The 15,953-nt window shown below is 33.7% G+C and overlaps 1 protein-coding gene across 1 annotated transcript; it reads left to right on the top strand.

Annotated features, from left to right (window-relative positions):
- The first annotated feature begins 763 nt into the window (after window positions 1-763).
- LOC145807396 (mitochondrial fission 1 protein A-like) lies at window positions 764-15,496 on the top strand. The gene is made up of 5 exons (XM_082905485.1): window positions 764-1,011; window positions 14,056-14,194; window positions 14,423-14,544; window positions 14,900-14,963; window positions 15,106-15,496. Exons 1-5 carry the CDS (start codon window positions 919-921, stop codon window positions 15,189-15,191), a joined length of 504 nt encoding a protein of 167 aa, XP_082761611.1. The 5' UTR covers window positions 764-918; the 3' UTR covers window positions 15,192-15,496.
- Window positions 15,497-15,953: the final 457 nt, after the last annotated feature.

Below are 15,953 nucleotides of genomic sequence, written 5' to 3'. Positions count from 1 at the left end.
CTGATATTCATTTGGTGCAACCGTTGGAGCAGTGAACAGTAGCTTTTTCATCAAAATTTGAATTTGATATCAATTTTGGTGAACCGTTGGAGATGGTCTTAGGAGATCCAATGAGAATGCTTTTAGAGAAGAAGTTGTTTGAGAAGCGAATTTAGGAACTAAAATAGCCTCAAAGTAGTTTTTTTTTTTTTAAAAAAAAGTCAAAAAGTATATGTAAATAAAAAATGAGTAAATTACACTAATGCCCCTGAGATTTGGTCCAATTACATCTCACTCATTGACGTTCTGAAAATTATATTCTCACTCCTGTAGTTAATAGTCTCATTTCACAAACCTCACTATTTATATAAAATGCAACAACTCTAGTAGAAAAATAAAGAAAATTATATTGGGGGAAAAAAAGTGAAGCAAATAACGAAAAAAAAAGAAAAAGAAAAAGGAAGTAAAGTAAAGTAGGAAAAAAGAGAGTGCATGAATTCAATATTTTCATTCTGTCTAAATAATTACAATAATAGAATTAGTATAATTTTTCAAATGTCAAAAAATAATATATATTAAACTTAAATATCAGAAGATATAAATGTAATTTATCAATAAAAAACAAGTACAACTCATTTGAAAGTTGGCGAAAAGTTGATTTTACTTTTGAAAATAAGTGCGCAATCATTCAATCATTAGGAATAATTTTTTCATTTCTCTACCCACGTCATTTCAAATATGGTTTTCAATATAACAATGGAATAAAAAATTCAACTAAATACATACACAAAACTAAAATAACATATTTAAATAAAATAAGAGTAATTAAAAACCCAAAATGCCAAAACCAACCCCAGAATTTGTCTTTAAGCAGAGGGTATTGGTAATTTATTATAATTATATCATCACATCAGCCCTCTCGAAGCAGAGAGAACGTAAATGGAAGCGGCGATTGGGAAATTCTTCGAGTCGGTGGGCAATTTCTTCAGCGGTGGCGATGAGATTCCTTGGTGCGATGGCGACATCGTCTCTGTATGTGTCTGTTTTTGTCTCGAATTCCATTGATCTTCTTCTTCAGCATGTCATTGATTTGCTTGCTCACTTTTATCCTAACCTTGCTTCGTTTGTATTCGACGACCAATTGCTTTGGAAATGGAAATTAGGCTTTAGTTTTGATTGATTATCTCTCTCTGATTTCATTTCTCGTTGATTAGACCTTGTTTTTATGCATCGAATTTGATTTAATTATTGCTTTGTTCGACTATAAACAATTGAATATGGTATGGTGGTTTGGTTCTCCCATAAATGTCAAGTGAATCAGGCAATTTTAGAATTTAATTATTTACATATTAGATTACATAAATTTGGATGTCCTAGTTTGTAATCATGTTCAATATCCACACAAAATGAAATGATTTCATTTGCTCTACTAAATGGGCCCTTAGGTTGTGTTTCTTTGGTTCATGGATTCGGAAAGAAGAGATTTGAAAAGAAAAAGAGAAAATGTAGGTGAAATGCATGTAAAATAGAGGAAATATAATTTTCTTCCCCCAAACTATCACGTGTTTTTCACATTGACCCCCATACTTCGATTTATTTCAATTTAGTACCTGAAATTTTCACAAATTGATCAATTAGATCCCTGCCGACACCTTCCGTCCACAATTGGACGGAATGTGTTGATGTGGGGGGCAAATTGATTTTTAAAGTATAGTTTGGAGGGCAAATTGATTTTTAATTTGGGGGATAAATTGATTTTTAAGGTATAGTTTGGGGGGTAAAATGAAATTTTAAATGCCACGTCAGTGCATTCTGTCCAATTATAAACGGAAGGTGACGACAGGGGTCTAATTGATCAATTTGTGAAAAGTTCAGGTACTAAATTGAAATAAATCGAAGTGTGGGGGTCAACGTGAAAAACGCGTGATACTTTGGGGGGCAAAATGATATTTCCTCTGTAAAATATAAGAATAAAGCTATACACACCAATTGGTTTACCAGTGTACTAACGAATGATGTGTAGTTTTATTGGCTTTGAGTTTTTGTAGTTTGTATAATGGGTGGAGTCCATAATTTTGAAATGGGCAAAGTACAAAAATGGTCGTTATAGTTTACCCGTGGTTGCATTTTGGTCCCTGTACTTCTAATTTCATCAATTTTGCCCCTACAGTTTGGTTTTTGGCTCTATGTGGTCCAGTAGTTAATAGCCGTCTTGTTTTTGGACAGAAACCCCACGCGTGCCTTGCACGCACGGGACTTGCAAGGGCATGGTTGTCATACAGTTATGAGAACAAGCTCGAGGGGATGATAATCCAGAAACATCAAAAATGCCCTAAAGCCAATAAAGAGAAAAATCTGTATGCAATTTATTATATAAAATTATTTACTATCAAACCCAATTATTTACGGTCCACTATAAAATTATTCAGTTTCAATGAAACTCCACAGAAAATTCCTAATTCCAAATGAATAACTGCTGCATTTCTAAAATCCCTGCCTCAAGCTAAATAATACAAGAAATCCAATGCTTTATAACTGTATCAGTCAAACCTAATTCCAGTGATTTACAAAAGCAAAACTAAAATGGAGCATCAATTCTTTCTATGTAAAAACCCTACAATTATTATGACAACAAGCTTGAGGGGGATGAGAATGCAGAAACATAAATAAAAAAGAAAAAAAAAACAATAAATACCCAAAAAGCCAATAAATAGAAAATACCTACACAATTTATTTATTACATAATTTGAACAGATAAACAATTCATCATCATCAAACAAACCCTAAATTCAAACAATTTTATGGAAAAATCAAATGATTAACCTCATTTCTGGTAACCTCCGCCAATGGCATCCAAATCCTCCTCAATCATAGAAGTCAAATAAGGCCTGGGAAAGTCATTGACATCGAAAGTCGTCTCCTTCATCATCTTCTCGATATCAAATTTCTTCAAGATGGTTTGTCAAATCGGATGGTGGTTTTGGCGCTGATCGCAAGAGAAGTACTTGATGTCGTAGATAGTTTCTGGATCGGAGGTTGGGATGATGGACTTGACGGGGACGGTGGCGGGGCAGAAGACGCGGTACTCGGTGGCTTTGGGGACGGCGTCCTTGTATTGTGGGTGAGCATAGGGTCCGGTGATCTCCCATGGCTTCTTCATGTAACATCTTAGGGTTTGGATTAGGGATTTCGTGGCGGATGCCATGGGCGGTGGTGTGGTGGAGATGGGGAGAAGTGGGTGTTTGGTTCAAGAGAAAGTTGGAAAGAAAATTGGTGGGGTTGTCAAAATGACAACCTTGCCCTTGCAAGTCTCGTGCGTGCAAGGCACGTGTGGAGTTTCCGTCCAAAAACTCAACGGTTGTTAACTATTGGACCACATAGAGCCAAAAACCAAAACTGTAGGGGCAAAATTGATGAAATTAGAAATACAGGGACCAAAATGCAACCATGGGTAAACTATAGGGACCATTTATGTAATTTGCCCTTTTGTAATTACATTGCTATAGCATGTGTTGGTACACTAATTAATATAGTAATTGGTGTGTGTAGCACCATTGAAAATATAATTACATTTCACACACATTTTCCCTTTTTAAATCCCTTCTCAAATCCATGAACCAAACACAGCCTTAGTGATCTAGAGACATTATTAACCTGAATCAATTCCCTTGGATGTGATAAAAGTATTCATTTATTGGTTACAACTTAACTGGGGATATTAATTTCAATAGAATCAATTATAGTAAATAGATCGATGTAGCTAACTCAAGTAATTGGGACAAAGGCTTCTTGAGTTGAGTTATCTATACATATTTCTTTATAAGCAAATAAACAAATAAATACCCTCTTTTAAAAAAACGACCAGAAAGTTTAAAGAGATTCTTACAAACTGCAATACATGTAGAATATGCATTTAAAAAAAATTAAATATTTTCTTTTAATATATAATTTTTACATGTTGGAATTATTGAAGTTACCTACTTATGTTAAGATGATCAACAAAGTGATAAGACAATCAGTCAACCATATGGTAATCATCAAATTTACTTTGAAAGGTTGATGTTATAAACTTTCTATGTTTAGAAATATTACTAGTGGATGATAAGATAAAGTTGTGAATTTAAAAATAAAAAATAAAAAAAAATCATGAATTTTTTCCAGTTTGGAACCATATGAACAAAACATTGCTTGGAATTGTGTTTATTTGCTTGCATGGTGAAATCTTTGTTAATGGTGTATGTGATATGTAACTGTGAAACCATAATTACTTTTTAAATTACAATAGGATACAAGAGAGAGAGAGAGAGAGAGAGAGAGAGAGAGAGAGAGAGTTGCAAGTGCTGTGCTTTAGGGCCTAATTTTTAAATTCCAACCGTCCAACATTCACCAATTGATGATGTAGTATTGTTCTGCAGTTTTGTAACAATCTTTCAATGCTGTAAAGTTTAGGAATATTGCTATGTTTTCTTTTTCCAGCGATATCTAGATGATACATTGATAAGGTAAAAGACGTGATAAGTTTTGTGGATGTGTCATATCTACTTTAATGAAAAAATTTAGTGTTCCAAAGGTTTGTGATTTTGACTAAAGTTCGATCAGTAACTGGATCAATGCATTGACCGTAAACAATTTATGGTCCCATGCTTAGCTGGTGAGTGTTATACGATGACTTTGTGATCTCATGATGTTTGCAGTTCCCATCACATCTTTTTTTGCAGTTATACCTCTCTTCTCTATCATACATATACTGCCATGTGTTTCTTTCTTTTGCCTTGTGATTTGTTTCTTTTATTGAATTTATTATTATTATTCCTTTCTTAATGTCATGTTATTGGTTTTAAATTTGATGGGAAGTACTTCAAAAAAAGTACTCCTACTGTGTTCTGAGATGGTTGTGGAAATGAAAGTTTGCGGGTGAAAAATAATTTTTTTCAAAGAAATACCACCTGATTACACAATCTAAAATACCTCAATCCAAGTACCTCACCAAGCGATCGAAGTGTCTCGCCTCCAAAGTAATTCACCTTGCACCCTCTTGTTTTTATTTTGTGTGTATTTTTCTATAGACCTTAAAAATTCTGATGGCCAATTTTTGTATCAAATATGTCTGATATATATACACAACACATGATAGAGTTTGCATGTAGGTGGGATCCATAGGGATCTCTATCTTTTTGTTATGGGGATAAAATAAAAGACGTATATTTTATCTTGAATTTGCAAGATACAACTTATCCAATTTTACATTTAATTATCTTTTAAATAGATAATATAGAACTTCCACTAATTGTAATAATGCCCATCAACACATTACAATTAAACCCCTAAAAGTAGAGAATTAAAAGTGAGACCCTTTCTTACAATTGGTCACAAACTTCCTTCCACCAAACTATATTCCACATGAGCTACTAGGTATGGACAAATTTATCACTATAAAAAATCATAGCTCATGTAGGTGAATTCTAAATTTTTCCTTCTTCTAATTGGACCCCAAAAGCATTTTCAAAAATATACTTTTATAATTACACATGTACAAATAAAAATATTTTTATGAAAAAAGTTATCGGCCGGTTTTCTTTTGGTACAACGTTAATTGGAAAAATTACTTGAATATACTTTCTCAGTTTGAGAATGGTGGATTCCATGTTAAGCACCTATATAAATCAATTACCACTCACATAATTCAACATGTCTGTGTGTAGCGTTTGGTTTGGCGTCACCGATTGACAATATCAAAGTTAAATGAATAGTTAATTAATTTATACAAGTCTCTTAGGTCAAAGGAAAATAAGTGCATTGTAATAGAACTACCTTTTAAACTAACAGTGATCATTCCCTAAGTGTTCTCAAAACCGATCATGTTCAGTGCATGTACTTATTGCATAACACCCACCTATTTGCCTAAGGTCTACCTCAATGATGGAGTTAATCATTCTATCACATAGCAGCAAAACATGTGTAGGCCATAGTAGTGTGACACCCAATCAACACCCATAGCCTAGAATATCAATTGGGTCTACAAGGCACTGAAAAATCATAACTCCCAGCTTTTGGTTCATTAACCATTAGCATGTTGTTTTACAATGTTACCCAAGGGATCTCATGTTCACATTATATGTAACATTAAATATAACATTACCCAGAATAATAATATACAAAAGTGCAAAATAAAATGGCAAGCATTTTATTTAACCAGTTAATAAAGTCAACATATTGGTTTTTGAGGGCACAAATACTAACATTCTCCCACTTGCACTAGAAACCAATTACACATGTATTTAATACCCATCATCTCTAAGTGCTTCTCAAAAACCTTTTGAGTTAAGGCTTTTGTGAAAGGATCTGCAACATTTTCAGCAGATGCAATCTTTGCTATTGACATATCTCTTCTATGGATGATATCACGTATCAAGTGAAATCTACGCTCAATGTGCTTTGTCCTTTGATGAGCCCTAGGCTCGATAGCATGTGCAATAGCACCAGTGTTGTCACAATAAACAATTATAGGAGATTCAATTGTTGGGACAACGTCTAGTTCTTGAATGAACTTGCGAATCCAAACGGCTTCCTTTGCAGCTTCACCTGTAGCCACATACTCTCCTTTAGTTGTAGAATCTGCAGTGGTACCTTGCTTGCAACTTCTCCAACTTATTGCTCCCTTTCAAAGAGTGAACACAAATTCAGAAGTTGATTTTCTATCATCGATATCAGATGGAAAATCTAAATCGGTGTAACCTTCAACAACCAAATTTTCACTACCAAACACTAGAAAATAGTATTTAGTCCTTTTCAAATATTTCAAAATGTATTTCATTGCTGTCCAATGCTTTGGACCTGGATTGGATTGGTATCTACTCACAACACTCACTGCGTAACAAATGTCAGGCCTAGTACAAAGCATTGCATACATGAGACTTCCCACTGCCGAAGCATAAGGAATATTTCTCATTTTCTCTCTCTCCTCTCATGTTTTTGGTGCCATTCCCTTAGATGAATTTCATGCCTAAAGGGTAGGAACCCTTTCTTGGAATCTTGCATTCTAAATCTTGCCAAGACTTTGTCAATATAATTGACTTGTGAAAGACCAAGTAATCTTTTCTTTCGGTCTCTAAATAATTTGATCCCGAGTATATAACTAGCTTCACCAAGGTCTTTCATTGCAAAGTGATTAGATAGCCAATCTTTGACTGATGACATTGCTCCTATATCATTCCCAAGAAGTAGTATGTCATCAACATAGAGAACTAAAAATACTTTGGCACTCCCACTAACCACCTTGTAAACACAAGGTTCATCCATATTTCGCGAGAAACCAAACGATTTGATTGCCTCGTCAAAACGAATATTCCAACTCCGAGATGCTTGCTTGAGACCATAAATGGACCTCGCTAATTTGCACACTTTATTTTCTTCACCATGAGATGTAAAACCTTCTGGTTGGTGCATATGAATTTCTTCTTGAATATAGCCATTCAAGAATGCGGTTTTGACATCCATTGGCCAAATTTCAAAATCATGGTGTGCAACAATTGACAAAAGAATCCTTATGGACTTTAGCATGGCTATTGGCCAAAAAGTTTCTTCATAATCGATACCAGTCTTTTGGTTATATCTTTTTGCTACTAATCTTGCTTTGTAGGTCTCTACCTTTCCATTGGGTCCTAATTTTCTTTTATATACCCATTTGCAACCTACGGGTTTAATACCCCCAGGTTCATCTACTAACGTCCAAACCTTATTAGAATACATTGAGTCCATTTCAAATTCCATGGCTTTTTGCTAATGTCTAGCATCTTTGTCATTAATTGCCTCTTTGTATGTAAATGGATCATCATCATACAATTCTAGTTCCATCTGATAAATCTCATTTAACAACGATAACTTAACTGGAGGTCTAATGATCCTTTTACCACGCCGAGGTTCTTGTGCAACAATTAGTTCAGTGGGCTTATTTATTTGTCCTTCACTTTGGCTACTTGCCCCATTCATTGAAATGTCAGTTACTTCAAGAACAGTTCTTGTTCTATTTTCATTGAAAATGTAATCCTCTTCTAAAAAAATAGCATTTCTGCTAACAATAATGTTTTGTTCTTTAGGATTATAAAAATTGTAACAAAATGCCGTCTTAGGATATCCAAGGAAAATGCATCTATCAGTTCTCAATTCCAATTTATCGACAGTTGTGCTTTTTCACATGTGCTGAACTACCCCAATATCCTAATATGCTTTAGACTAGGCTTTTTTCCAATCCATTATTCATATGGAGTTTTAGGAACTGATTTAGTAGGAACTCTATTTAACAAATAAATAGTAGTTTCTAATGCAAATCCCCAAAAGGAAATTAGCAGTTCTGATATGCTCATCATTGAACGAACCATAGCTAATAAGGTTCTATTTCTTCTTTTAGCCACCCCATTATTTTGTGGTGTGCCCGTGGGGATTAATTGAGATATGATACCATTCTTTTTTAAATAATTCAAAAATCATCTAAAAGGTATTCTCTCCCACGATTTGATCGAAGAGCTTTGATTCCAAGTTGCTTTTCTACTTCACTACGAAATTTCTTGAACTTTTCAAAGGATTCAGACTTATGTTTCATTACGTACAAATAACCATATCTAGAATAATCATCGGTGAATTTAATGAAATAGTAAAAACCACCTCTTGCCATGTGATTTATTGGACCACAAACATCTATGTATTAATTCCAAAGCTTCTGTGGCTCTAATTCCTTTTCCTAGAAATGGAATTTTAGTCATTTTTCCTTGCAAGTAGGGCTCACCAATTGGATAAGGCTCAATTTTCAAAAAATCTAAACGCCCATCCTTGACCAATCTATTTAGACATTCTAAATTAATATGACCAAGTTTAGAGTGCCACATGTAAGTTTGATTAACATCCCTTTTCCTTTTCAAGGGTAACATACTAGTGGATGTATCATACCTAACACAATTAATAGAATTATCAATAGGACTAATAAAATAAAGGCCGTCTATTAAAATGCCAGAATCCACAAATTTATTATTGTGCTTAATAACAACTTTCGAAGAAAAGAAAAAACAATATCCCAACGAAATTAACTTTGAAACAAAAATTAAATTTCCACAAATGTTTGGCACAAATAGACAATCTTCTAAAACTAGAGTCCTATTAAATGATAATTCCAAATAAAAAGTTCCTATAGAAACTGCAGCAACTGTTGCATTTATTCCCAACTTTATTAGCATCTTCCCTTCCTTAAGCCTTCTGGTCTCCTTGAACCCCTGCAACATACTGCAAATATGTGAGGTCGCACTAGAGTCTACACACCAAGCATTAGGAGGACCAATCAATAAATTGGTTTCAATAACAAGCAAATTTGACGTACCTTCCGAAGGTTTGTCCTTTTTCAATGTCGTCAAATAATGACGACAATTTCTCTTCCAATGGCCAGGCTTTCCGCAATGGAAACAATTTTCTTTGCTTTTCTTTTTATCTATGCTCTTTTTAAAAACACCTTGTGTTTTTCCAGAGAACTTAGAGCCCATAGATTTCTTATTAAAATTATTCTTGCCCTTTGGCTTGAATTTTCTAGGACCTTCCTTCTCACTGATCAACACAGTGGGTTGGCTCTTTTTAATAAGATCCTTTGCTGCTTGCAATATATTAAGCAACTCTGATGGTGCAACAATCATCTTATTTATATTGTAATTCAAAATAAACTGATTATAAAAATCTGATAAAGATGAAAGGATCACATCAATTTTAGTTTCACTATCAACATCTGCACCCAAAGTTTCCAGTATGTTAATGAAAGATATCATTTTCAGAACATGTTCCCATACTAGAGTACCTTCCACCATTTTGGTGGACATCAAACCTTTCATTTGGTGTGCACTTCTGCTCTGTTCTCCACACATTTCTTTCAAGTTAACCATCTTGTCTTTTGCAGTTGGAACACCCTCATGCACATTGGTCATTGAGGCCAATATGTAGCATTTTGCAACATCATCCGCCTCATGCCACTTCCTAGCAGCCTCACGCTGTTCATCAGTGGCATCCGCCCCAGGGAGTGCAGATGGATCAGTGGTTAGGACATGGTTCAATTTTTCAGCAGTGAGGACAATTGTAAAATTTTTCTTCCCATCTGCATAGTTGGTCCAATCAAACAATTATCATCAAGAATTTTGGACAAAGGATTAAAGTTGGTCATTTTCAACTGCATATGTTAAAAATTAAAAAGTAAAACATGTGTCAGAAGAATATAAGTATTGCATTGTATAAAAATCCATAGGATGTGGGATTTTGAATTTACTATGGTAATGCTCACTAGAATTATCATTCAAACAATCCTAAACATTTTATAACCCCACAAATATAACACTTATAGTTAAAACATTCGTGGTGAGCATTGGGAAACCAATCCTGCATGTACAAAAATTTCTTTTGAAATAAATGAACATACTTTGAATGGGTGGGTAGCTACTGCCCATCATAATATCATCTCATGTTATCATTTTTCTTTTTCGGTTAGAAAAATTAAATTTATTTATGACTCCCAATTTTTTGTTTTGGCCTCCAAATCAACTCAAATGACACCTTTTGATTACCGTATAGTATTTGTTTAAGTGCAAACCATTGTTTAGATACATAGCATGAACATTTAAGATTATGCCTTCATTTTAGCTGACACTCCCACTAGTCACACTTATACTTTTCACAAAATAAATAAAACAAACTAATTAATTAAAACCCAACCGACCCTTTTAGTATCATTTGAATCCCAATTAATCAGAATTTTTATTATGGGCATTATTTTCTTAAAATAATCCTATTCAACACTTGATCATTAAAATAGGGTACCAATAATATTTGTAACTAATTTATCCCCATAAATTAGCAAATTAAGTTACATGCTATCATACAGCAACATGAAACCCACTAAAAAACAATATATTTGTAATCATGAATATGGCTACATGCGATCAGTAAAAAATAAAAAGTAAAATAATAATTCCATGTGAAAGTTTGCCTTAGACCAATCCAGCAACAAAAATCAAAAACAAGAAATAGCAAGGTGCAAACTAATCATCATGTCCATTATAAACAGTAACTTTTTTTTTTTAATACTGTTTGTCCTTTTTTTGTTTATTTATTTTTTAAATTTCATATTGCATGTGAAAAGAATATAAATTATATATTCACAAATTATATAATCTGCAATCACGCAAGACAACATTGAATATTCAATCAAAATATGAAAAAACAAAATATATAGATTTATGCAATCAAAGTAGCGTGGCTCTGATACCAACGAAAGCTTATTTGAAAAATAATTTCTTTCAAAGAAACACCACCTGATTACACAATCAAAAATATCTCAATCCAAGCGTGTTGTTAGCACCTCACCAAGCGATCCAAGTGTCTCGCCTCCAAAGTGATTCACCTTGCACCAAGGTTTTGAAAAGCGGTTGCGGTCGCCGTAACGGTGGCGGTGATGCGGTTGCGGTTGCGGGGTGTAAAGGCCGTAGTGTAACGGTTGCGGTAACCGGAACCGTGAATTTTTTTATTTTTTGCACAATTTGAAAAAAACTTACCGATATGCATATTTTTTTCCATGATCATATTTATTGGGCTAAAAATAAATACTGATCAATTTTTGCAAATTTTTAAGTATGATCCAATATATTTTATATTTCTAAATCACTATAAACTGAGTTTTTTATATTTTATTTTAATAATTAACGACTTTATATTATACAAAAAATCAATCACTAACTATTATATATAAGATAAACAATGACAAAAGTAAGAGAATAAATAAAAGCCTAAATATATATATATATATATATACATATTTTAACCAAGTCAAATAGATAATGACCACACGTATTATTATTATTATTTTCAAACAATATATAGATAGACACACACAAACAAAATGGTTTAGTGATAGCAGCTGAATAGAATAGCATAAGTCTTATAGTTTCAACAAATCAATATGTTCTTCATCTTCCCTCTTGTCTCTCTCTATCTCTTGCTCATCCATTTTCTCTCTTTTATCTTCCCTCTTCTCTCTATCCCTTTTTCCCCATTTTTCAACTTTTTTTTTTGTGTTTTTTCAAAAGAAACAATTTGGAACCATTACGTAACGGTGCGTAACAGGCCGTTACAGCTGTTACGGCACCGTTACGACTGCTACGGCAGCCGCTACAGCCGACACACCTATGAATTTCAATCACACTGCAAAAGCGGCCGTAACGGGTGGCGGTAACTGCCAAAACCGTTACGTAACGGCGTTACGTAACGGTTGCGGCCGCTTTTTAAAACCTTGCCTTGCACCCTCTTGTTTTTATTTTGTGTGTATTTTTCTACAGACCTTAAAAATTATGATGGCCAATTTTTGTATCAAATATGTCTAATATATATACACAACACATGATAGAGTTTGCATGTAGGTGAGATTCTTAGGGATCTCTATCTTTTAGTTGTGGAGATAAAATAAAAGGTGTATATTTTATCTTGAATTTGCAGGATACAACTTATCCAAAATTTCATTTAATTATCTTTTAAATAGGTAATATAGAACTTCCACTAATTGTAATAATGTCCATCAACACATTACAATTAAACCCGTAAAAGTAGAGAATTACAATTGAGGCCTTTTCTTACAATTGGTCACAAACTTCTTTCCACCAAACTATATTCCACATGAGCTACTAGGTATGGACAAATTTATCACTATCAAAAACCGTAGTTCATGTAGGTGAATTCTAAATTTTTCCTTCTTCTAATTGGACCCCAAAAGCATTTTTTAAAAATATACTTTTATAATTATACATGTACAAATAAAAATATTTTTATGAAAAAAGTTAACGGTTGGTTTTCTTTTAGTTCAACGCTAATAGGAAAAATTACTTGAATATACTTTCTCACTTTGAGAATGGTGGATTCCATGTTAAGTACCTATATAAATCAATTACTACTCACATAACCCAACATGTCCGTGTATAGCATTTGGTTTGGCGTCATCAATTGACAACATCAAAGTTAAATAAATAGTTAATTAATTTATACAAGCCTCTCAGGTCAAAGGAAAATAAGTGCATTGTAATAGAACTACCTTCTAAACTAACAGTGATCATTCCATAGGTATTCTCAAAACCGATCATGTTCAGTACATGTACTTATTGCATAGCACCCACCTATTTGCCTAAGGTCACTACCTCAGTGATGGAGTTAATCATTCTATCATATAGTAGCAAAACAGGTGTAGCCTGTAGGTCATAGTAGGCGACGCCCAATCAACACCCATAGCCTACAACATTAATTGGGTCTATAAGGCACCGAAAAATCGTAACTCCCAGCTTTTGGTTCTTTAACCATTAGCATGTTTTTCTACAATGTTACCCAAGGGACCTTACGTTCACATCATATGTAACATTAAATATGACATTACCCAGTATAATAATATACAAAAAAGCAAAATAAAATGCCAAGCAATTTATTTAATCGGTTAATAAAGTCAACAAATTGATTTTTGAGGGCACAATTACTAACATTCTCCCACTTGCACTCAAAACCAATTACACATGAATTTAATACCCATCATCTCCAAGTGATTCTCAAAAACCTTCTGAGCACAGATGTCATACCATAGCATGTCCAACAACTTTTTTTGTAATCCTTATTTTTTTAAGATCCAGACTGGACAAGATGGTTGATTTGTTTGGATAAAAATTTGGCTAGCAGCATTGTTCGATATAAAGTGTTACATAAACCATTTATTCAGCACACCCCCTAATCTAATTTATTTCCAATAGGTTAGCACAATACAGTTCACATAATTTTTATGAAGAATTTTTCCTTTTCATGGGCCGACAGTTGTCCAGAATGTGATCCCAATACTGTCCAACACTGACTTTTAGAATAACTTCTTTGTAATTCAATTAAATTTAATAGGTTGGAACATTTTAATAAATGCTGTTTAATTACTGGTTGTCTTTCACACTGGTTTTTAGGCACTTGTGCCACAATTAATATTTTCTTCTTCTTCTTTTGTTTTTCCCTGGTTCTTAAACCCTAATCCATTTGCAGGGTTGTGAGCGGGAGGTTGCTGAAGCTGAGAAAAGATCCTCTGATGAACTTAAGAGTGAATGTATCATGAGGTTATCATGGGCTCTTGTTCACTCAAAACGACCAGAAGATGTGCAACGTGGCATTGCTATGCTTGAAGGTGAAATTCTAGATGCTGAATTTAGCATCCTTGTTTAGATAATTTAGCATCTTTGGCTTTTTAACCTAGTGGGGACTTGCCTGAATGCTATTGAGCCTATTATGTGTGTTCTTGCTTCTATTGATGGGCATTTGTTCCTTTCATTTTAATTAAGTTGCCTTTTTTTCTTTTTTCTGGTTGGTCAACTTAGCTACCTTCTTGTGACTTGAAAAACCTTCTTGTTGGCAGCTTCTCTGGTTGGCATTAGCAGCCCACTGCAAATGAGAGAGAGGCTCTATCTCCTGGCTATTGGTTATTACAGAAGTGGGGACTATTCAAGGAGCAGGCAGCTTGTTGACCGATGTTTGGAGGTACGATCTCTGTAATTGTGGTTTGTCAATTATGGCCTGTGAATCAACATCCATACTTTCTTCTGTTGTCTATTATTTTTATTTATTTTTTTTGTTGGGTTTTAATTATTACAACACTATAAATTTAACTTGTTTCTTCAGTCTGTAGATTGTCCCCTGTATTTGATAGGGTGTTTGATCTATGTTGCAGCTTACATTCACAATTCTGTGTAAATGTGCTTTGAGTTGTCACTTCTTGCCAAATTGCAATACGATGTATATGTATTCATTATGGTTTGAGCAGTGCATTTTTGTTTTTTTATACTTACATGTTGCTTGTAAAGTTTGTATTTGACACATGGGTATGATTTTGTAGATTGCACCTGATTGGAGGCAGGCCCTGAGCCTAAAGAAAGCTATTGAAGATCGGATTACAAAAGGTAACAACCAACGGTTTTTTCTTTTTTCCTTTTTTCCCCTTTAATCCTTTTTTTTTTTTTTTTTTTTTAAGTGTATTGAAAATCAAGGAATAAATAACTTTCTGGACTTTCTTCGCTCTTTTTCTTCCTTTCCTGAATGCAGATGGAGTAATAGGAATAGGCATTGCTGCAACTGCTGTAGGACTGTTGGCTGGTGGGATTGCTGCGGCAATGTCTCGTAGGAATTGACCCAATGGTGTATTTGACTAATGTGAATAACAAAATATGTCAGAGTTCCACTCCTTTGTCCCCATACCTACCTTGGTTTTTCTTTCAAGCTTCTTGGCTGAGCATCCTATTTTGGCTTATGTTGATACCATATATAAAATGAACAGTTTAGTTAATGTTGATGCATAGAATGAATTGTCAGAAACGCATCTTTCCTTATGAGGGTTGTGCTGAGTTTTTATTCTGTATTTTTCTTGAGTTTACTTGATTGAATATGTCTTGAAATGCTCCCGAGTTATTCTATAGAATGCCTTCCTTTCCATTCATAGTTTTAGAAGTTTTATTAGAGCAGGTTGGCTACTAACAAGACTAGTGCTGCTCCATTAGTTTCGAGCATAGTTACAAGGAAACTCACTTTGAAAGGCTGAAAACTTGTGGTTGCCTTTGGTAAATTTTTAAAATTATGATTTAAGAATAGAATTGTATTTTGAGTTTGTGAGTTTTGAAATTATGATTTTGAGTGTGAAAAATTTGTTCGGTTATGAGTTTTGAAAATGTGACATATGATATTTGATTCAAAAATTTACAACTTATAATTAAATACACAACTCAAAATTCTATTCAAAGTTCGTAAAAAAATTTTAAAAATACGGAAAATATTTTTTATTTAATATATAAAAAATAACAAGTATTAAAAAAAAAATTGCACTGTTCCGGTCAATTGGCCGCATTAGGGAGGATGACCGAATAGGCCAAATTTTAAAATTCAAATCCTGCCTGAAG

The sequence above is a fragment of the Camellia sinensis genome, chromosome 14 (assembly GCF_055761805.1).
Source record: "Camellia sinensis isolate YWXY chromosome 14, ASM5576180v1, whole genome shotgun sequence".
In the NCBI taxonomy this organism is placed as follows: Eukaryota; Viridiplantae; Streptophyta; class Magnoliopsida; order Ericales; family Theaceae; genus Camellia; species Camellia sinensis.
Note: the sequence above shows the minus strand (reverse complement) of the source record. Positions and strands in the feature narration are given on the sequence as shown.

Coding starts and splice junctions, on each gene's coding strand:
- LOC145807396 (XM_082905485.1), top strand. CDS start 919: ATGGAAGCGGCGATTGGGAAATTCTTCGAGTCGGTGGGCAATTTCTTC. Junction 1,012..14,055: donor GCGATGGCGACATCGTCTCT/GTATGTGTCTGT, acceptor ATCCATTTGCAG/GGTTGTGAGCGGGAGGTTGC. Junction 14,195..14,422: donor TGGCATTGCTATGCTTGAAG/GTGAAATTCTAG, acceptor TCTTGTTGGCAG/CTTCTCTGGTTGGCATTAGC.